Raw genomic sequence first — 25865 nt, forward strand, 5'->3', positions numbered from 1 at the left:
GCTGATATTTTCTCATTTCCCAGAATACATGCAAAAATGGAAAATGTGCAAACATGAGATACATGCTTGAAACTCATTCTGTCAAATATTTTAGATTATCTCAAGCTCAAAACACCTTTGGCCTTTCCACTCATCACCTCCACACTTAATTTAGTGTCACCCTTAGTTTTATTGTTTCTTAGAGGTTAGCTGGCTTGGGAAAAAATTCAGTGGGGCAGACGTCACTGAGATGGTTCTGTCTCCCACAAACGTTTTAAGTAACAAGCAAAACAGGCAGAAACATCTTTCTCAAACTCCAGAAAACAGCTGAAGGTTTGCAGTAACTGGCCAAGCACTGAATCATGAAAAAGGCAACTTAAAAATGGTAGGAAAACCTCATGGCATCTATTGTTGGCCCTTTCCCCATCCTCTCCCTGGCTCAGTGCAGAGCCAGCCCATATTCCCAGTGCAGGTTTCTGATCCCAGTTGCAGAGGGAGCAGAGTAACCCTTATGAACATGCTAGGGTGCAAATATATCTGTACCAGTGTGTCTAGCAGCAACCTACAGGACTGATTCAGGGCACTCATTGCATCCCAGAACTTGCCCAGCACATAGAAGCAACAGACAAGTCAATCAAATTGCAGCTGCCTAGGGAAAAGTCTTACCAGCTTTAAGATGAACAATCTAATACCTGAGACAGAGAGGAAAGGCTATTTCCAATGGGAAAAGTGGACATTGGATCTGTGTAAATGGGGGAATTCATAAGGCCACATGCATATGTCTAGGACAAGACACATGCTCATAAAAGACTGGGAGGACCCTAATCTTTTGCCTTGGACTGTTCCTTACAGCCATTTTTAGGATTGCTAAACTCTGAAGGAGAGAACTCACACAGGCTAATGCACAAAGACTAGAAAAGGTGTTTTTTTTTGTTTTTTATTTTTTGTTTGCTTTTGTTACTTCCTGACATTCAAGAAAATCTCAGTCATAAACACTAGCTGGATACAGCTTAAGGAAAAGACATCTTAGTGACTAAATTCCAGAGATAGTACACAAAAATACTAAAATGTCCAGTGTGCAGCAAAAGATTACAAGGCATGCAGTTAAACAGGAATGCCATGCATTCAAAATGGCAAAATAAAACATCAGAAACTATGTGAAATGCAAGACCTTGGACCTAGCAGAAGAAGACTTTTAAAAATTTATGTCAAGTAGTCTTAAATATGTTCAGAAAGCTAAAGTAAAACACGGACAAAGAACTAAAGGGAATCAGGAAAATGATAGATGAACAAAAAGAGAATTCCAACAGAGACGGAAATCATAAAAAAGAAACCAAATAGAAATATTGAATTTGAAGACAACAGTAACCAAAAAAAAAAAAAAAAAAAAAAAAAATCCCTTTATGGGTTCAACAGCAGGTTGGAGCTGGGAGAAGAATCAGTGACCAGATGGCTTTATACTGGTGAATTTGACCAAATATTCAAAGAATAATTAATACCAATCCTTATCAAACTCTTCCAAAAATTGAAAAGTGGGAACGTTCCTAAATCATTCTTTGGGGTCAGCATAACCCTAATGCCAAACACAGATAAAGCTATCACAAGAAAAGGAAATCCTTAACAGAATACTAACAAACCAAATCTAATAGCACATTAAAAGGATTATACACTGTGACCAAGTGGGATTTATCTCAAGTGAGCAATGGTGGTTCAGCTCAAGAAAACCAATCAATGTAATATAACTCATTGATAAAATGAAGGGGAAAAAGGCACATGATCTTCTCAATTGATAGAGAAAAAACATTTGACAAAACCCAGCATCCTTTCTTGATTAAAGCACTCAGAGAACTAGAAATAGAAGGGAACGTCCTCAACATGTCAAAGGGCATATATGAATAACCCAAAACTAACTTCATACTCAATAGTTAAAGTATGAAAGCTTTCCTGCTGTGATGAGGAGCAAGACAAGAATGGCCACTGTGCCAGTTTGAATGCATTATGTCCCCCCAAACGCCATTATCTTTGATGCAATCTTGTGTGGGCAGACATATTAGTGTTGATTAGATTGTAATTCTTTGATTGAGTGTTTCCATGGACATACAACCCACCCAAATGTAGGTGATAACTCTGACTGGATGATTTCCAAGGAGGTGTGGCCCTGCCCATTCAGTGTGGGCTTTGATTAGTTTACTAGAGCACTATATAAGCTCAGACAGAAGGAGCAAGCTCGCTACAGCCAAGAGGGACACTATAAAGAACACACAGGAGCTAAGAGAGGAGCTGCAGCTTACAGAGACATTTTGGAGATGGCCTTTGAAAGCAGACATTTGTTCCGGAGAAGCTAAGAGGGGACAAATGTCCCAAGAGCAACTAAGAGTGACATTTTTGAGGAGCTGCCGCCTAGAGAAGAACGTCCTGGGAGAAAGCCATTTTGAAACCAGAACTCTGGAACAGATGCCAGCCATGTGCCTTCCCAGAGAACAGAGGATTTCTGGATGCCATTGGCCATCCTCCAGTGAAGGTACCCAATTGATGGGGACTTACCTTGGACACTTTATGGCCTTAAGACTGTAACTTTGTAACCAAATAAACTCCCTTTATAAAAACTGATCCATTCCTGGTGTTTTGCGAAAAGGCAGCATTAGCAAGCTGTAATAGCCACTTTCACCACTGCTATTCAACATTGTACAGGAAGTTCTAGTCAGAGCAATTAAGAAAGTAAAAGAAATAAAAACCACCCAAATTAGGAAGAAGTAGAAGTATCCTTATGTGCAGATTACATGATTCTACATATAGAAAACCCTGATGAACCTACCAGAAAACTACTAGAGTTAATAAGTGAGTTCACAAAGTAGTAGGATACAAGATATATACACCAAAATCAGTGGTAGTTCTACATGTTAGTAATTAATCTAAAAAAAGAAAGCCAAGAAAATAATTTCCTTTAAAATAACAACAAAAAGAAATAAATAACCTGGAATAAATTTAACCAAGGACATAAGGACTTATACACAGAAAACTACAAATTACTGCTGAAAGAAATTAAAGAAGACCTCAACAAATGGAAAGATATCCAGTGCTCATGGACTGGAAGACTTACTATCATTAAGATGTCAATACCACTTAACAGAGCAATAGCAAGGGCAATCCCAATTAAAATTCCAAAGCCTTCTTTGCAGAAAAGGAAAAGCTAATCATCAGGTTCATATGGAAGGGGAGGGGCCCCAAACAGCCAAAGACATCTTTAAAAGCATAACAAATTCTGGAGGACTCACACTTTCTGATTTCAACTTGTTACAAAGCTACAATAATAAACCAGTTTAATGCTGGCAAAAGGACAGACATACAGACCAACGCAATGGAGGTGAGAGTTCAGAAATAAAACTATACATATATGGCCAATGGATTTATGACAAAGGGCACCAAGTCCACACAATAGGAAAACAATAGTCTCTTCAACAAATTTTGTTTGGAAATCTAGATGTCCACAATACAAAGAATAAAAGTGTATGCCTGCTTCAAAACAAATACGAAAAATTAACTCAAAATGGATCAAGATCTTAAATATAAGAGCTAAAACTATAAATCTCTTAGAAGAAAACATAGATAAATATCTTCAGGACCTAGCATTAAGCTTAGTCTATATACCAAAAGCATGAGTAACAAAAGGAAAATAGATAAACTGGACTTCATCAAAATTAAAAAAAAAAAATTTTTATACTGCAAAAGACATTATCAAGATACTAAAAAGACCTACAGAATGGGGACAAAATATTTGGGAACCATATATCTGATAAGGGCTTCCTATCCAGAGTTTATAAAGAATTCTTACAAAATATTTGGAAACCATATATCTGATAAGGGCTTCCTATCCAGAGTTTATAAAGAATTCTTACAACTCAAAAACAAAAAGACACACAACCAATTAAAAATGAGCAAAGGATATGAACAGATATTTCTCCAAAAAAGATATACAAATGAACAGAGAGCACATGAAAAGATGGTGTATTAGTTAGGGTTCTCTAGGGAAACAGAATCAATGAGAAGTATCTATGACTACAAAATTTATAAAAGTGACTCATGCAACTGTAGGTATGCACAAGTCCAAATTCTGTAGTTCTTTGCCTGGTGGGGTGAACCAAACCTTCATTCCTGAAATTTCTTGGCCATTGGTAGTCCTGCCTGGATTGGGTTGTTGTAGTTTTCCACTGACTTTAATCATAGGGCATGGTAGTACTAAGAGATACCCTAGGGGATCTCGTGTATTCCAGGAAAACTCTTCTCTACTTCCATTGTGTAGTTGCAGTGCCATTGCCCCTTGATAGTAGGGATCAATCACCCCAGCCAGTACAGTAATCCCCTTCCTTACCTGTTGATTCAGAGGCATAAGAAGACCAAAGTGGCCATGTGGCAGTCTTAACTTCCAGTTCAATGGGATTATTGTGTTTCCTGGTGGAAGCACTCCTCCTTTTGGAGCAAAGACTTGTAGACCAGCAGAGCTTAAGCTTGCAGGGACAGGAAGCAAAAATTTACTTAGTGGATCACTAGGAGTGATAGTGAGTGGTGTCACTCCTGTTTCCACCCCTTGATTCCTGGACCATGAATCCTGGCTATGGGAGAAATAGCACCATAGAATGGACGCTGATTCAGAGCATACACAGCTCCTGGAGAACACTGCCCCAGCCCTGCAAGTTACTGCCACCTAGTTGTTGCCATAATTGAGAGTTCAACAGACCATTCCACCGTTCTATCAACCCAGCTGCCTCTGGATGATGGGGAACATGGTAAGACCACAGAATTCCATGAGCATGTGCCCTTTCCCTCACTTCATTTGCCATGAAGTGGGTTCCTTGGTCCGAAGCAATGCTGTGTGGAATACCATGAGGGTGGATAGGGCGTTCTGTAAGTCCACGGATGGTAGTTTTGGCAGAACCATGTTGTGCAGGGAAGGCAAACCCATATCCCGAGTATGTGTGTATTCCAGTAAGAACAAATCGCTGCCCCTTTCATGATGGAAGTGATCCAATGTAATCAACCTGCCACCAGGTAGCAGGCTGATCACCTCAGGGAATGATGCCATATCGGGGACTGAGTGTTGGTCTCTGCTGCTAGCAGATTGGACACTCAGCAGTGGCCGTGGCCAGGTCAGCCTTGGTGAGTGGAAGTCCATGTTGCTGAGCCTATGCATAACCTCCATTCCTACCACCATGACCACTTTGTTCATGAGCCCATTGGGCAATGACAGGAGTTGCTGGGGAAAGAGGCTGATTGGTATCCACTTGGTTATTAAAATCTTCTTCTGCTGAAGTCACCCTCTGGTGAGCATTCACATGGGACACAAATATCTTCATGTTGTTTGCCCACTCAGAAAGGTCTATCCACATACCCCTTCCCCAGACTTCTTTGTCACCAATCTTCCAATCTTGTTCCTTCCAAGTCCCTGACCATCCAGCCAAACCATTAGCAACAGCCCAGGAATCAGTATACAAATGCACCTCTGGCCAGTCCTCCTTCCAAGCAAAGTGAACAACCAGGTGCACTGCTCGAAGTTCTGCCCACTGGGAGGATTTCCCCTCACCACTGTCCTTCAGGAACATCCCAGAAAGGGGCTGCAGTGCTTCAGCTGTCCACTTCTAAGTGGTGCCTGCATATCGTGCAGACACATCTGTAAACCAGGCCTGAGTCTTCTCTTACTCAGTCAACTGATTGTAAGGAACTCCCCAAGATGCCGTAGCTATGAGCTGGGAAAAGGGAAGGTAAGGTGGAAGGAGTGGGGGCCATGAGCATTTGGGCCACTTCCTCATGTACCTTCAGGACCTGCTCGAGCTCTATCTCGTATATACCATTTCCATTTTATGATGGAGTGCTGCTGTGCATGCCCAACTTTATGGCTTGGTGGGTCAGACAACACCCAACTCATGATAGGTAACTCAGGTCTCATAGTAACTTGGTGGCCCATGGTTAAGAGTTCTGTCTTTACTAAGGCCCAGTAGCAGGCCGACAGCTGTTTCTCAAATGGAGAGTAGTTATCTGCAGAGGATGGTAAAGCTTTACTCCAAAATCCTAAGGGCCTGTGTTGTGATTCTCCGATAGGAGCCTGCCAAAGTCTCCAAACAGCATCTCTATTTGCCACTGACACTTCCAGCACCATTGGGTCAGCTGGATCATATGGTCCAAGCGGCAGAGCAGCTTGCACAGCAGCCTGGACCTGTCCAAGAGCCTCATCTTGTTCCAGTCCCCACTCAAAACTAGAAGATTTTCTGGTCACTCAGTAAATGGGCTGGAGTAGCACACCTAGATGAGGAATATGTTGTCTCCAAAATCGAAAGAGGCCAACTAAGCGTTGTGCTTCTTTTTCGGTCGTAGGAGGGGCCAGATGCAACAGCTTATCCTTCACCTTAGAAGGAATATCTCGACAGGCCCCACACCACTGGACACCTAGAAATTTTATTCAGGTGGAAGGCCCTGGTATTTTTGTTGGATTTATCTCCCATCCTCTGCCATACAAATACCTTACCAACAAATCTAGAGTAGTTGCTACTTCTTGCTCACTAGGTCCAATCAACATGATATCATCAATATAATGCACCAGTGTGATGTCTTGTGGGAGGGAGAAATGACCAAGTTCCCTGCGGACAATAGTATGACATAGGGCTGGAGAGTTGATACAACCCTGAGGTAGCACAGTGAATGTAAACTGCTGGCCTTGCCAGCTGAATGCAAACTGTTTCTGGTGGTCCTTGCTGACAGCAATTGAGAATAAAAGCATTTGCCAGATCAATAGCTGCATACCAGGTACCAGCGGATGTGTTGATTTGCTCAAGCAATGATACCACATCTGGAACAGCAGCTGCAATTGGAGTCACCACCTGGTTAAGCTTATGATAATCCACTACCATCCTCCAAGACCCATGTGTTTTCTGCACAGGCCAAATAGGAGAGTTGAATGGGGATGTGGTGGGAATCACCACTCCTGCACCCTTCAAATCCTTAAGAGTGGCATTAATCTCTGCAATCCCTCCAGGAATCTGGTATTGCTTTTGGCTTACTATTTTGCTAGGCAGGGGCAGTTTTACTGGCTTCCACTTGGCCTTTCCCACTCCTGGTACCAAGTTGTATTAGTTAGGGTTCTCTAGGGAAACAGAATCAATGAGAGGTATCTATGACTACAAAATTTATAAAAGTGACTCACGCAACTGTGGGTATGCACAAGTCCAAATTCTGTAGGGCAACTCCAAGGAAGATGTCCGATGAACTCCTCAGGAAATGAACCAGCAACTTCGACGAACACCTCAGGAAATGAACTGGGATCTTTGATAAACGTGTTCGATGAACTGCTCAGGAAACGAACCGGCAATTTTGACAAACTCCTCAGGAAACGCTTCTCTGGGCAGCCAAAGAAGTGAAGGTCCTCTATCTGTCTCGCTTATAAGTCTTCAACTGATTAATTGGATTAAATCAAGCCAATTGCATTCTCTCATTGTGGAAGACACGCCCTTCGGTGAGTCATCAGTCACAGCTGCAGCCAATTGACTGATAATTTAATAAACCAGCCTGTTGGTTTATTAACCAGTCACAAATGTCCTCACAGCAATTGTTAGGCCAGTGTTTGCTTGACCAGACAGCTGGGTACTATCACCCAGCCAAGTTGACACATGAACCTAACCATCACAGTTAGCCGTTAGGGTAATGCAGATCAAAACCACCACAATGAAATACCACCTCACACTCACTAGAATGGCTATTATTTTCTAAAAATGGAATATAACAAGTTGTAGCAATGATGCAGAGGAATAAGAACCCTTGTACTTTGCTGGTGGGAATGTAAATTGTGCAGCTGCTGTGGAAAACAGTTTGGCAGTTCCTCAAAAAGTTAAACATAGAAATACCATATGACCAGAACTACTACTTCTATGTAAATACCTGAAAGAAATTGAAAACAGGGGCTTGAACAGTGAACAGGTATTTGTACACCAATGTTCATAGCAGTATTATTAACCATAGCCAAAAGATGGAAGCAACCCAATTATCTGTCAACTGATGAACGGATAAACAAAATGTGACTACTCAGCTGTAAAAAGGAATGAAGTTCTGATACATGCTACAACATGGATGAACCTTGAACACATCATGTTGATTGAAATAAGTCAGAAACAAAATAAGAGATTGTATGATTTCACTTGTATGAAACAACTATCATATACAAATTTATAGAGACAGGTTATTAATTAAATTAAATATAAATATAAATTAAATTTAAATATATTTAATATTTAAATAAATTTAAATATATATTTTAAAAAAATTAAATATAAATTAAATAGAGTACAGGTTACCAAGGGTCATGGTGTTGGTAGGGAATGGAGATTTAATGCATAATGGGGGCAGGGTCTCTGGGACGATGGAAAAGTTTCAGTCATGGATGGTGGTGATGGTAGCACAACATTGTGAATGTGATTAATGCTACTGAATTGTATGCTTGGATTGGTTGAGATGGGAAATTTTATGTTGTATGTATGTTACTGTAATTTAAAAGAAGAGACTGAGACTGGAGAGATAATGACAATTAAATGTTATACATGATCCTAGACTGGATCTAATAATGGAGGAGAAAATGCCCAAAAGGACAGTATTGGGAAAATCAAAATAATTGGAATATAGGCTGTATGCTTTATATCAATGTTTAATTTCCTGAACCTGATAATTGCATTTCATGTGGTTACATAAGTGAATATCTTTGTTCTTAGGAAATATGCCTGGAAATGTTAAGTGGTAAAGGATCATGATGTATGCAATTTACTCTCAAATCTTTAGAAAATAGATGATAGATAGATAGATACTCAGATAGCTAGGTAGATAGAAAGACAGAGAACGAAATAACAAATGTGGAAAATGTTAAAAGTTGGTAAATCTGGGTAGAGGGTATATTGGAGTTCTCTGTATTGTTTTGTATTATTTTTGCAAAACCTTCCTATATGTTTGAAATTATTTCAAGATAAAAAATGTTTAAAAACGATTTGGGGTGTTTATTAAAGTACAGATTCCTTATCCTGACCCCTTTAGGCCCACCCATGCATTACTCCTGGAATGGGGCTCTGATAATCTTCATTTTTAATAAGTACCATAGTTCATTCTGATCATGTGGTCCTTAGACCCAGCTTTGAGAAATACTGTCTTATTATCTATATCAAACCTGGCTTCCTTCTCCTGCTGCTCCAAATCTCTTTTCTAAGTGCTTATTTTTAAGAATCTTATCTTTAATAAGTGAAATAGACAGAGACTGAATCTCAAACCAGAACTTAAAATTGTCTCCATGACCATCCTATTGCTCAGAAGATTTCTGAAAACTCCTGTAGATTTGGATGGATCTATGCTACTTTGCCCAACCTCATTTTGTACAACAAAAAATGTAAGTACAAATTTTTGAATGCTACTAGGGATAGTAACATCGATCCTCACCTCTACCATGTTCACCGAGCTCAAGGAAATCCTGGGTCATTTCTTTTACCCAGTTCCCTTGCACTACAGCCCTATTCCTAATTGCAGTCACTTTCCCAGCATCACCAGCATTACCTCTCCTGTGAAATTACCATAACCTACCCCTTAATTGACAATGAGTGTTAAGAAGAAAAAGAAGTGAGCTCCATAACGCTCTATATGACTGTCAATGTCAACTCCAGCTTGGCAAAAGTCCTATTACCCTAAGACATGACAACAAAACATTGATCAACTGTCCACAACTTCATAACACCTAGTACTGTGAGAGATGCTAATTTTCTGTAAGAGGAAATGCCAGCTTTGGAATAACCCCCCCCCCACACACACACACACATAAAACCTTAAAATTTTAAGTGATATGAAAAGTTATGATAATAAATTTAGGAGACATATATTATTATGAAAGCACTTTGTGATGTGAGAGGCTTAAACATAGGATGCCATATGACTTTCACCTACAGTGAGAGAGGACAGATGACTCAAGGTATTTTTTTCAAGAAGAGGAAATGTACAGTAACTTTAATATATTTAAACATCTAAAATATCCTTCAAAAAGTACTGACATTTTAATTATATATTGATTATATGTAATATATTTATTATCTATTTATTAAATAGGTCCCCTATCTCCTATAAATATAATAGGGCTTCTTTAAATTGGAAAGGTTCCCCAGGATTTAGCATGTATCTTCAGGAGAATGATTCTTGTACCAGTGAAGAGGAAAGGAAATGCATTAAACTAGTCAGATCAACCTTATAACACAATGGGAAAACAGATCACCTTCTTCATCACAATTACCTTTAATCTTGTAGTGCCTAGCAGATCAATGTGCTACATGCAAATAAATTATGTTTTTTAAAATCACACTTTTCAAATTTATAGTCATTTAAACTTTTCATCAATATAGATTCAATTAAATTTGGAAACTCAATTATATATAATATATAATCTAATATTTTTCTATATGTTTTTACATGAATTATTTTATTTAAGGCTCATAGATCAGACGAAGAAACAGAGGCTCAGAGATTTATCTCAGGTCTCACAGTTAATAAGAGGATACAGCATTTGAAATTACATCTACTTGAGTTTATGTTTAGTGCTTTCTACCATAAAATTTTGGATTTTTTTTGTCAAATTAGCCCTACTTAGGGTCACATACAGCTATCATAAGCAACTGTATTAGTTTCCTAGGACTGTTATAACAAATTAACACAACCTTGGTGACTTAAAACAATAAAATATATTGTCTCATAGTACTGAGGGTCAGAAGTCCAACATCAGTTTCACCAGACAAAATCTAGTTTTTAACAGGGCCTCATTCCCTCCAGAGTTCTAGGGGAGAATCTGTTCCTTGCCTTTTCTGGTTTCTGGAACTACATTCCTTAGCTCATGGTCCCTCCTTCCATCTTCAAAGCCTGCAGAGTAGAATCATCAAATCTCTCTCTGCTTCCATCATCACATTGCCTTCTGCCTTCTGGGCATGTCTAGTATCTCTGCCTCTCTCTTAAAAGAACACTTGGGATGGCAATTAGGGACTCCCTGGATAATCCAGGAGAATCTCCTCTTCTCAAAATCCTTAATTTCATCTGCAGAAACATTACCCTATTAGGTAACATTCCCAAATTCTAGGGATTAGGAACTGGTATCTTTGGGTGGCCGTTATTCAGCCAACTAAAGTTACTTTCTTCTAATTATGCTCCTGGAAATCTTTAGTGCTGTGGAAAGACAAAATAATTTAGATCAATACAGTCATTTCATAGGTTAATTCTTTGAGGCAGAGATAAAATAAGATCACACACACAAAAAAATGTTTTTGAACCAGCCAAGACTACAAACTATTTTTCTCTACCCCTGCTCTTTGTAACACATTATTCTTCTTCTCTAAATGAATCATTAAGAATCACTGATTCCTTAAGTGTCATCAAATTATCCCTGAACCCAAATAAAACTCTGAAACCAGAAACTATCTCCTTGATGGCAGAAATTTTACAAGGGAGTAAAACGATTATTTATCTCCACCGAACACAATTAATAGTAAGTCTAAATAGGCAAATTAGAGAAATATGGAAAACAATCCACTTCAGGGAGTACACAATTTCCATTCAGAAGTTTGTATGAGTTTAAGTACCTAATATTTGGCTAAATAATGACGGTCATACTAAATTGTTTTCCAAGTTCTCAGAATTGTAGAACTTAGAACTGAAAGGAATTTTAGGACATCATTTACTTCAAACACCTCTTTTCAGGTAAGTGGGGTATGAATCACATTTTACACACTAGATGATTGAACCAAAGAAAGTCTAAGTGACTTGATCAAGGTCATGCAATCAAGGAGAGTAATTTACCTAATAAATATAGAGATCTGAGGATTAGTATATACTAGGCACTGATAAGTGCTTGCACTGAAAAGTCAGTGTAATATGGTCTTAGTCCTCTGAGCTTTCTATGAGGAAACAATGCGATGGGTAAGCAGACAATTACAGGTGTGATGCTGTGGTAGAATGGAGCTATGTACAGAGTGTTTGGCAAGGGTTGCTCAACCCAATTTTGAGGGGACAGAAGGGTGGTCAGGAAAGCTTCTCAGAGTCAGCATCTAACTGAAACCTGAAGGAAGGAAAGTGGAAGATGAGAGCAGGAACACTACTCTAGGCACACCTAGCAGCATGTGCAAACAGAGAATTTGGGAACACAAGGTACATTATGGAACTGAAATCAGCTCCACGTGTCTAGAATGGAGAATCTAGTAAGAAATGAGGCCAGGGGGATAGACAGAGAGCAAACCGTGAGGGCCTGACATAACATGCTAGGGGGATTAGGCATTACCCTGCAGACACTGGGAAGAAAACAGAGCATTGAACATGGAGCTGGTTTGTGTATATTTGTGCCGTATACAGATCAGACTAAAACTAGGGTGATCTTTAATGGGCTTCTTTGAGGGTGAATAGAGGTACTATTAGTAAATATGCTAGAATAAGAGGCAAAAACTGGGAATGTCCCATATAAATCAAGAAGGAACACCATCCTAGTTATGACTAGCCAAGGACTGAATCTTGGCTCACTTAGGCTGACTATATAGCTTCAGTCTGGCACCATAACTTTGAACCTCAGTATTCTCATTTATGTGCACTATGTTGGTAACTATGCCTATCTTACCCATTTCAACTGATGAAAAAATTAAAGTGCATTATAAACTATAAAATGAAATAAGGTGATATGACTTCAACTTTCTGCCCAATTTTTGCTATTAACCTATGATTTAGAGATCTTTTTAGAAAATAGGATAATTAAAAGCAACACAATTTGCCATAGCACAAAACACAGTAATGATAGTTAACACTTTTTTGACTCTTAATATGTGTCAAGACCTATATTTAGAATTTCTCATTTATAGTTTCTTTTGCAGATTTGCAAATTCATCCTCCAAACAACTATAAAATCAGTGATATTATTAGCCTCACTTAATAGAGGCAGACGTCAAGACCCAGGGAGTGAAGTAACTTGTCCAGAGTCCCACACAGCTATGCAGTTTTGGAACTCAGATTCCATACCAAGAAGTTTATCTCCAGAGCTCATGGTCTTAATTGTGGTTGCAGTTGTGTATGTGCTATCTGTATCCAGCATACAAATACTTAAGAATGCTCTTTAAAAATAGTTACATATTTTTAAATAAGACTTATATACAAAGCTTAAAAAATACTTAAGTATACTCTTCTGAGTGCAAAAGAGTTGTGGTCTATACTGTTTCCCCGATCACCTAAACCAAGTAAATCTAAGATAATTTAGTTGAAGAATGAAAAGAAAAAATATACAACTGGAGTAAGAAATATTGATGCCTCAGTAGTTCCTTTTGGGAATCTGCCAGATATTACAGATCTTGCACCTCCTCCCAGTAATACGTATACGTTAAGAACTTCTGCAGTAGGGTGTATTTTAAATTTTAAGTAATAATGGTTTAGCAAATCAGGATTGCTCAAGATGATGCCATGCAGTGAAGCTCTGAAGAACTATTTCTTTCTTCTGTCCCGAGCATAAAATTAATTCTGTGTTTTCTGATCAATCTTCAATTTTTGCTATTTCAATATATTTAAATTATGTCAATTATACTATAGCTAATGTTTTTTATGTATTCCATTACTTTTTTCTTCTTTTCTTTACTTCAGAAAGTAAAAAAAAAAAAAGGGAACACCGACTTTCAATGAAAACTGCATCAATGTAATGTTTTAGCAGAAAATATAAGTCCTCAAATATAAGGCTATTCACTTAGTTCTCTCAAGTGACAGTATTTTCTAGCATATTTTGTTGTGTGAAGTAGCATGCCCACCAGTGTGCACAGTCTGTTTCCCCCGCTGGACTGCCCATTGTTTCCTGAAACTTCACTTGTGGTTCTGTGCCTGTATGTTTCTGTGCCTTCTTTTAGGCCCGGAACATTCTTCCTCTTCTCTTTGTGTCTGGATCTGTGTCTGACTAGAGTCCCTTATCCTCAGTGTGATCGTCCCAATGTCATAAATCTCTCCCTCAGTCAGAGGTGCTCTTTACTTAATTTCTGGCCTGCTTAATTGGCAGTTAGCATGAATTGCCTTATATTATCTCCCAAATCCCTGTGAAGATCTCCTGTTTCCATCCCTGGATTGCAAATCCTTAAGTGAATATGGGCCAAAAAGTTCACAATAATGGGGTAAGAAACTTAACTATGGAATTTACTAAGAGCTGAGTACCTTTGATACTCCTGGTTTAAAAGTATACATCTTGCAATATAAGATCTGTTTTAAATATGTAAAAACTAAGAGTGACTCTTCTTCTTTAGCCTTGTGTCCTACAATCTGTCTTCTTACAATCCCCATAGTTACCTGATTTGTTCCTATTCTTGGTTTTCCTTTCTTTCTTTTTTTTTCTTTCTTTTGCTCTCCTTTATAGCTTGTGTCCCTGAACAGATATTTTTAGCTCCTCACTCTCTCCTCAAGTATTTTCAAATATCTACTACCAGTTTCTTAAAGAACCAGGCCTCATGTGATTGTAAATATGTTGTGACTGACACTCTCTTTATTCAGTGTATGGGTAGATAAGTAATAAAATTAAGACATGCATGAAAAAAAATAATAATAGGTAGGGAATATGGGGAAAAATATCCCTATGTAAACTCTGGACAACAGTAATATTTTTACTTCTTTACCAATCTTTCATCAATTGTAACAAATGTAACTACTGTTAAAAAATAGCAGAATTACAAAAAAAGTGTTACCATCAATTGTAACAAATTTTCCACACCAATGCAAGTGTTGGTGGTGGGGTGGTGTGTAGGAATCCTGTATTTTTTGCATGATTCTTCTGTAAACCCACAACTTATCTAACAAAAAATTTAAAAAAAGAACTAGGCCTCTACTCTTTCCCCAAAACTTCAGAAAGTTGTGGATACTTCAATTCCAATTCTTAAATAATTTCAAGTGTTCTAATATTCCCCCTTTTTAAAATACCAGGTGTATGCACCATTCCTGACTCTTTCTTCAATTCCAGTATTAATTCTCATTCATCAAATAATCTGTTAGATGCTTTCCTGATACATTCCCCTGAAACTAGAGGAAGCATCATATTTACTTTTTCTTTACAGAGGAGCCACTTGATGAGGGCTTATTATGCATCAGGCACCATTTAAGCTGTTTATAAGCATCACCTCCCTCTTCCCTGAACTTTTCACCAAACTGTGGTTTGATTTCTCTGTTCCTAGGAGGCATCAAGCTCCCTATGCTCCCATCCTCCCACCTCTTCAGAAAGGTCTTCTGTAACCTTACAGTTTAGACTAGTTCCCCAGTTGTTTACTGTTACAACACCATACTGTTCCTTCCATTGCACTTCAATATTTCATCATTTAGCTCTTTGTTTGCTTGTTTGTTTTTGATACTATTACTAGAGTATCAGCTCTGTGAGAGCAAAATGGCATCTTTTTTCACCACTGTATCTGACACTCAATATATTTCTGATTAATAAATTAGCAAATGATTAAATGATCTCATTTAATCTTTACTATGCATGAAATGGCAGGTATTGTTAATATTCTTGTTTTATTGATAAGGGCTTGCTCCAAATCATGCACTATTGTCTGGTAGTCTGGGGCCTCATGTCTGTGGTTTGCAAGTTTACTTTTAATCTTGACCCATACCCTTAATCTCTTTTAATCAAAGCCTACACTTTGAATCAATCTATATCATACTGCCTCTTTGGCAAGAACTCAGGCTCAGCCTTCTCCATTTTGATACCATGGCTGAGATTACTTCTGTGGGATTTCTCTTGGCTAACAGGTTCCCGTTTCAGTTAATTTAACATCCAGTCAAATGCCTGGGGTTGGGTTATATTTCCATCACACCTTTCTTGTCATGTCAGTCCTTTTGCAGTACTACTCATTAGCTTGATATCTTTCTTGGGAGTTCAAAACCCTTGTCTTCATCAATCCAGTGAAGCAGCTCCTTCTTCTTTCACAATATGTATCTAAATGCTCTATGGCCTCTTCTGCTTTTCTACTTCTCCTTTGGCTTCTAACATTCTCATTTTATGTTCTTTACTTTTTTACTTCCTCAATGCCAACATATTTGAATTGAAAACACTCTGTAGTTGTATCAAGTTTTTCTACTATAATCTGACTAATGTCCCTTGCACTTTTTTTATATTTATGGAATCACATCTTTCTACAGAGATGTTACAAAAAATGCCCAAGAAATCTGGTTTATCACTTTGTTAATTCCATTAAAATATTTCTCACTTTAAATCATAATTAGCATATATGTCAGTGTCATGTGTTAACATTTTCCTAATGTTACAGAATATTAATTCTTCTTTTATTAATTCTATCAATACATCAAATCCCTTTAGGCTCTGGAAACATACAATTTGAAAACATTTGAATAAAGAAGTTCAGCTTTTAATCATTATTACAGTAACCAAGATCAATTTAACATATGTAAATAGTCAGATTCTGCATATAAGTAAAATAAATCTAATTCAGCAGTCAGTGGCAAAAGATTCTTCATTTAAAGAGGTATGTGAACACCCTTGAGGTATTAATTAAGATTCTAACTCTGGTTGTCTCAGTATGTTTCTAAGATACGGGCATTTCTACTGCAGAATTGAACCGGAGTATACATATATGTATATTTTACATTGTTTCCCTGATGATAACCAACATTAATGGGAAAATGAATTTCATTTTTAAAACCTACATTAGTAGGAGAAGTGTGGAAACAGAGAAGGTTGATCACATAAGTGAAATTTTTGAGACTACCAATGACCTATAAATCAGCATTCATTGTCTTTGAAATAACTGATGACTAAAGTAGTCATCTTTACTTTCTTTCTCTTATAGGAGTCCAGACAAAGGCAAATAGGTTAAATGTTGCATGTACCAAAAAGAATAAAAAGAAAGATAAAAACCTGTAAGGAGAGTTATTGGGAACATAATATTTAGTCTAGAAGAAAAATGCAGAATGTAGACTTAGTAACCAGACCACCAGCCTCCATTCTCTGAAGGATGCTTATCTGTGGTCTGCTCCCTTCACTAAAGACAGAGCTATAAGAAATTTGTCTGAGTGCTGAGATAAGGCAGAACTCACTGATGACTGAAAATAAGAAGAGGCTCCTGATTGAGTATGTTGAATTTACATTGCTGAAGATTTTTATGCACAGAATATAAACCATCCATTCTGGATGTCGCACGTCACAAAGTTCTAGGCCCTGGCCCTGAATGTCACCTGTGGTTCTCACAAGGTTAATGGAGGACTTTCCCTGGTTTAAATTTATACAAGAAGTTTAAAAATCAAGGAAAAGGAGGGGGGGAAAAAGAACAAGAAAAAGAGGAAAAAAGCAAAGTAGTGGTGAACAAGGGATAAATTATCAGGGCCTGGCAATGCCTCAGAAGCAGGGTTGTCACAGATGTCAATTCTCCTTACAGATGTATATCTGCTTCAAGACAGAACTCAAGAAAGAAGATGATGAGCCTCAAATTGTAAGGACTATGAATATCCCAAATTATTCTCAACACAGGGGCAATGCCTCAGAAAAGCTTAAGAATGAACTAACACACTTATTGGTACAGTGTGTTAACACAAGTCCCCTGAAAGATAATAATAATAATTTTAGAAAAAAAAGAAAAAATACCTTTTAAAAAGTTCTCATTCTTGCAGTTAACCCATGCTATTTAGAATTGGTTATAGTTGTGGTGGAAATTATTAGATTATGTTTAGTTAACAATTATTTGAAGTTGGTGATACGTCAACTTCATCGTTACTTTACTTCTATTACGGTTACTAAGATGATTCGTTAATATCTCATTGTCATCATTCATTATAAGAAGCATGCCAAACATTTGAAAATTCCTCATTAATGACAGCACACATACTGACAGATTAGATATAGGTAAAGGTAGACAGTTTTAGGTTGAAGAATTATTAGGTGAATCATAAAATGAGGCAATGCTTAACTGCCTTCACTATGAAACTATCAAATGGTAATTGGATGCATGTGTTAGCAGCAGTAAAAAGTCACTATCCAGTTGTCCACCTTACATGGGAATCTATCCAGAGTGTCTTCTTTGATTTATTGTTCCAATTAGAACACAGTGTTCAAAGAAAGAACACAACTGTCCTGATTTAAAAGTATGGGGGCCTTTAAGATCATTATTTTGGGATGATATCCCTTTTAGATATCTTAAACCTTTCTATCTGCAAAAAATCTGTACTAATTAAATACTTGGTTTTAAATTAATTTTGTAAAGCATCAGCATTTTTATATTTATCGTAAATTCAGTATTAATGTGTCCCCCAAAGATATCCCAAATACAGATATATCTCCTTTCACTTATTTCAAAGGTACATTTTTAGGTTACCCTTTGTTACATTGGCTGACTGGTACTGGGGTAAACATAATGTACACTTAATAAAAGAATGGAGGTAATGAAAAATAATTATTTTTAATCTACAAAAACAAGTAATGAACATCATTGGTCAAAAGGCAAATGGAAGTGATCTTAAATCATAACACTGTAACATGAAAGATTAAGATGCTTCTGCATAAAAGACTTGAGACAAAATGTGGTTCATTACATTTCTAGACTGTGATAAAACTGTAACACAATTACATAAACTTGAGTTCCATCTTACTACAGAACTAAAAGAGAGCTTTATTTTCTGGGGGAAAATGCTAATAATTTATTTACTTTCATTACACTAACATCAACTATTAATGCTGACAAATGTTGGAAGAGTAATAATACTAAAAACGTCATCTGAATTACTCTCCATTGGAAAGTTCACAGAATTAATGCTAATGTAGATTAAAATCACTTTGAACACATACATTGCTCTTCCATCTGAAACATAATAAAGAAATATCATTTACACTACAATTTTGGATAAGCATACAGGCATTTAAGGCCCAGAAAAGATGTAGATATTCATAGGCAGCTCATAAATGTGAGGAACATTAGCTCAATTTCAAATGAGCTGTCAACTTTTTTCCAGCATTTTGGCTTGTGGAAAGTCAGACTTTTGGATAATAAATGGGGTTTGCCTCTGAAGATTAAGGTAATTGTACAGGAGTTTAAAGTGCTCATTCACATTCTACTAAAAAGCTCATTACACACTAAAGAAATGCACTGGAAATAGGATTTTTCCCCTAAACTGTACAGTAAAAGTATAGAAGAAAATATGCATACAATGGGGTTTCCTTGATTCTATAAGATATGTCTTTTTTTTTTTTTTTTTTAACAATTCTGTGCTTAAACATCATTTTGAAAACACTCGTTTTTAGGAATGATCTGCATTTTTGCATAATAGATTATTGAATAACCCAAAACCTAGAGCTTGGTTTCTCTGAATTCTTCTACTGCAATATCAGCATGTAATTCTTGCTAACTGTTTTCTTGTGTTTCTTCTAGTGGTTAGTTATAAATCAGGTTTATGAAGAAGAAACTCTCTCACATTGTGCATTTTTAATGGATTTATGATAAAAAACCATCAAGGTGGAGGGTCCATATGGTAGGAATGCAATAAAGGTAACAGGACAGTGTCATGTAAACATTAAATACAGTGTCTTCCATCGTCATAAATCCTTGATGCTTGTGATTAAATGCTGCCGGTTATAAATTATGCAACCAAACTCTAGAAACAGACACAACTTAAATAAGACACCAGTAGAAGTCATAAATTGTATATTGGTTTGCTTTCCAGAAAACTCTCACGTATTTATTAGGAGATGATAATCCAAGTCTCTATTTTCCTTAATTGTTTATCTCACTATATTTAACTTCCTGCAATAAGCTAGTAGTCCTGATTAAAAAATAATAAAGAAAACCTTTAAACCTAGATAATAATCTGTCATTTTTATGTAATAAAGCACCCTTTTTTTTGATTTGTAGACTCATTTTAAAGAAACTGAAAATAGCTTTCTTAATATATAGCTTTAGGTCTCTACAAGTCTACCTTTTATATTGTATATCAGAGTCCTGTATCAGAAGTTTCTCCAACAGCCTGATATCCCACTGGTATTTACAATCAAATTATTTTATTACACATGGGAACAATTAAACATTTAGCCCTCAGCTGTAAACAATTACTATAGACAATTACATTCATGGATTTTTCTTAAATAGCCATGTATTCCTAATGACCTCTGTTAGCGTAAGTGAAATTGATGTATGTATACTTTTTGTGTCTATAAGTAATTATATCCCCAAACATAATATCAAAACAGAAGTCTCATTAGCATTATCTGATACCAAGCAGGTACCTGCATGATATTATTAACATATTTCATTTCTGTTCCACTATCATTTTACATGTTCCACTTTCATTCTGAAGAAATTTTGCTGTTCACAGAAAGAAAAATTAAGATTTTGGATAATTTGTTTATTGGTTTCATGGTGTCTAATTCTAACGAATTGGTATCATTGTTTTCTGCAGTAGAGAGGTAGGGGAAATAAAGAGAGAAATTATAACCAGATAGACTTATGCTTGAATCATGACTGCCAGTTGCTAGTTGAATAAACTTGACTTAGTTTTCAGTTTTACTCTTAGTTTTCAGCTTTGAAAAATGTTGATAGTTATACCTAAGCCATAGAACCATTATGATTATTAAAAGGAGATACATATTTAAAGACCTAGGGCACCTCCTACATACTGAGTAAACATTGATTTCTCTATTGTCTCAAATCCTACTTCCCCAGAAGGGCTCATAAACTCTGAGGCTATATGCATGTTTGGGGTATATGCATACTTAGCTGTTTCAAGTTTAGGGGTACATTTCTTTTTCACTAGACTCCCCTTTTCTACAAGTGATAACCACGGGAGAAGCCCACAGCTGTTTTACCCATGTCCAGAAGTGAGTCCACCAGTCCCAGTTGCAAGCGTACCTAACAGCTGTCCCCAGCCTTTTTAGGAGGCCAGAACTGGAGCTGAGTGGTAATGTCTCAAGGACAAAGTTCTAGATGTAAAGAATGATGAAACAAAACCTAAATGAGCCTGCACGTATCTTGTGACAGATAGACCAAAGCTATTCTAAATTATTCAAGCTTTCCCAGACTTCTAGCAGAAGAAACATAATTCATCTCTGTGACCTTTATTCTATTCTCATATAATGATACCAAAGCAAACAAAAAATACCATCCTCAATAAAGAAAGTAAAATAATCAGCGAAATTGAGAAAATTCTTCTTAACGCATGTGGTATTTTTAGAACCATCCCTTCTCTGGGAGCCACTTTTGGAGGTAGAAGTTAAAAATGATTTTGCAGTGCATAAGGGTGATTTCCTTACTTCTCTTTTGTTAGCATTTTGCTGGCAAAAAGCCAGTAAAACAGTTGTTTAATTACCCAGGACATCACAAGCCTATAACCTCTTAGACAAACTGTTACTGTATTTTAGCGGTGATAAAACTAGGGTCAAAAGTAACAAAGAAAATTAATCTTCAAATAAGCAAACCTCAAAAGAACAGCTTTGTGCATTGAGAGTAATTAATAACTTGTTTAGGAAAATGTTACTGAACTGTGGTTTTTGGAAAAGGAACTGACACTCTTCAGAGGTTAGATATCCTAATATTTAACAGGCTACCTTTTGGTAGGTTGGCTAGATGGCTACCCTGTAGGCATGGCAAAAGTTTATTCACATATAATTATGCAACATTTAGACAGTATCTTAATTATACCTTGTACTTCAGCTGAATCAGTCCTGTGGGAAATTGTAGCAGCATTCTGATTACACAGCCATATGTGAAATTAAGACTTTTTGAACCTCTATTTTCCACATGCTACATTTTGATACAGATGTTCTTAGAAAGCCTGGAATATTAATGGTGTGACGTTATTTAACAGAGTAAGACCGTCTACCTTTCATTTTTAACTATTGACTAAGATTGCATCATTATATATTAGATATATTAAAAGATATTTAATTAGAATAGCTAGAAGGTAATACCTGAATCTGTAGAACTGTAATCCAGTATACTTGATTCTTGATGATGACTATATAACTATATAGTTTTTATCGTGGGACTGCGTAATTGTGTAAACCTTGTGACTGACACTGCCTTTACCCAGTGTATGGGCAGATGAGTAATAAAATAAAGACAAACAATATATTAAAACAATGGGAGGAGGGTAAGGGATAGGGAATGTTTAGGGTGTTCTTTTTTATTTTTATTTTTTTATTTTGGAATAATGAAAATGTTCTAAAATTGATTGTGGCGATGAATGCACAACTATATGATACTGTGAGCCACTGATTGTATTCTTTGAATGGACTATATGGCGTGTGAATATATCTCAATAAAATTGCATTAAAATATTTTTAGCTTGTAATTTTAACAAGGACTAGGTGTATATTTTATCAAAAGAAGAGATATTTGTATACTTTGAACCATTAGAATGGAAATTTTTCACACCAGTTTTCATGCAATAAATTGTGTAATTTTCTCTTTGCTGATAGTTTTTATTTTGTAGAAATATAATTCAATGTGTATACTGGAAAACCATTTTAAATAGTTAATCAAAAAGTAATTATTAAAAAAATAGCAATTTAAATTGCATAGCATAAATAATGCAGATTGGTCCTTTTTGCATCACATCATAAAGAAACTTAAAATATAGAGAGAATAACCAAGTTAGCATCAAAATAAAAGCAAGTTTGCTCAAAGTTAACACTCTGAAATTTTATTTATTTCTTTGAATTTTATCTATGAACTAAAAATACATGGTAATTCTTATTTTTTAAAATCCCATCCTATTTTTCAAGTGTTTGGAAGGCTGCTTCTCCATTTTCCTAACTGGATGACACCACTACTACTTTGTTTAGAAGTAAACAAAGTAAACATCTTAAATCAACAACCATAAATATAAATATTATGCATAACACAGCAACAAGTGACTCTTAGGCAAAAAAAAAATGTCCTCATCATAAATGGTATTTCTGTCACTTTCTATGAATCAGAAGGGAGCAAATACATGGATAATGGACTATTTAGCATCTCTAATACAAAGCATAAAATAGAACAGATCAAAAATTTTAATGTTTAAGCACACTGCTAGTTTTAGTAAATGAAAGCAGTGGCTAAGGAGGAACAGAAGTTAATATTGGATGTATGTGAGTCTGCAAAGAAGAAACTAAGTCTTAATGCTTGCAAACCTTTATTTAAAAATAAATTGCCAAGTTCTGGCTAACCACCATTCCCAGAGCTACTGGGTGCTTTCTGAGCCAAGGAATTTTGAAATGTGTGAGTCATGTATTTCAGTTAGCTGGCAAATATATGCTTATAATTCCCAAAGAGCTAGTCCCTTTAAAAGGTGATTTGGAATTTACAATTGAGATAATACTAAATGGCCATTAAAGATGTTTGAATGTCATTGTCTATGGTCTACAGTGTGCCATTACCATAGCCTTGGGATCCTTTCAAATAACAATCAATATGTGTTGAGTAAGTTCCACCACTTGAAAGTAACTGGGAAAGGAAGTCAACAGTGTAATCTGGCTTTGCTACACTGATTCACGAGGAGACACAATATCCACCCCTTTTCTTGTTTTCCCTCCCCCTACCAGCCCACGAGGGGGAGAGAGAGAGGGAGAGACAGACAGAGAGAGGGGGGAGAGAGGAAAGAGGAAAGAAAGAAATTCAGGGTAGGATATAATTTGTAGTGAGAAGAGCACACCCTATGGGATAAACTATAGCCATGGAAACAGGCTTAAGACTTTTGCTTTGAAAATAAAGAATGACAATGAAATTTGTGTGAGGTCTGTGTGAATCTAGACCCAGATGTTTACAATGCTGTAGTAGTATGGTTCTGCAATATGAGAGGTTTCAGAAGAAAGGAGTACAACAGGACACCACAAAGCAGCGCATATGCTATTGACAATGCAGACATAGCATCATGTTACCAAGAGAGAAGGCAGGCAGAAGACAAATAGCAGCGGTGGTGCCTGAAAAACCAACTTCATGCACTGCAGTCACTCAAACTAACATGAGGGTCCCCCCCCCCCCAAAAAAAAAGTCAACACCAGAAAAATATTTGTCGCTCCTATCTAGAGATGGTGGGGTAAAGGAATGGGGTTGGGGAAAGAGTGAAACTGACTTTTTTTTCTTAAAATTCTCATGCACTTATAATCGACAGCGGATAATTATTTTCAGCTTGAGGAGCCTGTCCTAAAACTCTTAACAAGACTGCCAGCGAAAAGAAACCAAATGTGTTTACTCGAGCCTTTTACAGAAGAGAGGGGAAGGAGACCTTGGGATGAGGTGAGGAAGGGCGGTGGAAAGGGGGGCAGGAGGGACTGCCAAAACTCTCGGGTGCCCTGCGTGGTCCAGCGAGTGACAAGATAGAGGGAAGGGGCGGATAAGGTGGCAAGAGGTGGGGGATGAGGTGGGGGATGAGGAGGGGGCGGACGTAGGGGAAGATGTGCGGCAGCGCGATGTATGGGGGGGGGGGGCTGTGATTTAGTGTGAAAGTATTCCGCTTAATCATTTTACAGGGGTTGAGGACGTAAATATTTAGCTGGCCACATCTGGAAGAGATTTCCCCCCCGTGTGGGGTGGGGGTGGATAATTGGAAGGAGGGGAGCACGCATTTGTTACTTACTGTACGGGCAGTTCTCCTTCTTGGTCCCGCTGACCTTCCCGTTCTTCTCAATCTTGAGAAAGTACTTGGTGAAAGAGAATAGCTTTCTCCAGCGGACATCTCCTTGGAGGTGGTTGTAGCTCCGCACATGCCTCCCCGCACTGGAAGGAGAGGAGGAGGAGGACGACGACGAGGAGGACGAGGAAGAAGAGGAGTTGAACTCTGGGGACACCATGTCCTGACCGAGGGCTTGGCAGGTGATAGGGACGGAAGACACCAAGAGCAGCAACAAGAAGCAGCAGCAGCTGCCGGGCAGGTGGGGAAAGGCTGAGGCACAATGTGTCAGTATCCATTTCCACATTGTACTGAAACTCTCGGCAATGGAAATTGTCTCATCAGAAGGAACATACTGGAAGGGTAAGACCCGGTGCAAGGCTAGGAGAGCACTGGAGGTGGCGGCCACTGGTTAGCTCCCTCGGGGCGCGGATCTGACCAGAAGTGAATGCACCAACATCCATAACTCCTCGGAAGGGCCGGCTGCCTCCCCTTGCTCCTTTCTGGGATCCGCTGCCGTGCGCCTCTTGAGTCTCTCTGTGAATGGTGGACGTGGGTGGCCGCAAGAACTGGTGGCGGCGGTGGTGGTGATGGTCACCAGCGGTCTTCGCTCCCCCAGGAACTACTTTGTTCTCTTCTTCACTCCTTTCTTCACCATGTTAGAAGCAAAAAAAAGGTCTGAAAAACAGATGACAGCACGATGAACAAAACCCAAAGAGGGTGGGGTGGGGGGCTGGGGGGATGTCTGCGCCCCTCTGCGGTTGGCACCTTCTGGTCCCTCTCTGCAGAGTCCCAGCCTGCTAGCCAGTTCTAAGAGTGCGTCCTTTTGGAGTTGTCAGAACTGGAGGCAGCTGCCTGGTCGCCGTTGTTTTCTTCCCCCTCTTGCTTTCTCTTTTTGGTGGTGCCTGTTGATTTGAAGCCTCCAGAAAGTCACTTCTTGTTTGGGGGGGGGGGGAAGGGGGGGGATGGCGGTTGGTGTTTTGTTTGGCTCTATTCCCCCACCCCCTTCCTTTGGAAGGCCCGCTTGTAAACAGGTTGAAGCCTGGATTCTAAATGACAGTGATTCCAAGTCAGAGGTGGGCTCTGCCTCTGCTGGTCAAACCTCATTTGCAGGGGTGGAGAAGCGGGGGGAGGGGGTCAAACGGCGGTGGGACATCTGAAACCCTCGGCTGCTGGGAACTCCGAGAGAGAATGGGGGAGGGGAGGGGACCTGGAGCGGGGAGAACCGGGGAACGGGGAGCTTTTGCACA

At 38.0% G+C, this 25865-nt stretch overlaps 1 protein-coding gene across 1 annotated transcript in view; it reads right to left on the bottom strand.

Moving 5' to 3' along the window:
- Positions 1 to 25298, bottom strand: part of FGF10 (fibroblast growth factor 10) — a 101561-nt gene extending 76263 nt beyond the window's left edge. The window contains exon 1 of the mRNA XM_037799355.1: positions 24583 to 25298. Within this exon, the coding sequence (XP_037655283.1) occupies positions 24583 to 24922 (340 nt within the window). The 5' untranslated portion in view covers positions 24923 to 25298. The remainder of the gene's footprint in view (positions 1 to 24582) is intronic.
- Between the last annotated feature and the right edge of the window lie 567 nt (positions 25299 to 25865).

Source organism: Choloepus didactylus, chromosome 11, assembly GCF_015220235.1.
Source record: "Choloepus didactylus isolate mChoDid1 chromosome 11, mChoDid1.pri, whole genome shotgun sequence".
Lineage (NCBI taxonomy): Eukaryota > Metazoa > Chordata > Mammalia > Pilosa > Megalonychidae > Choloepus > Choloepus didactylus.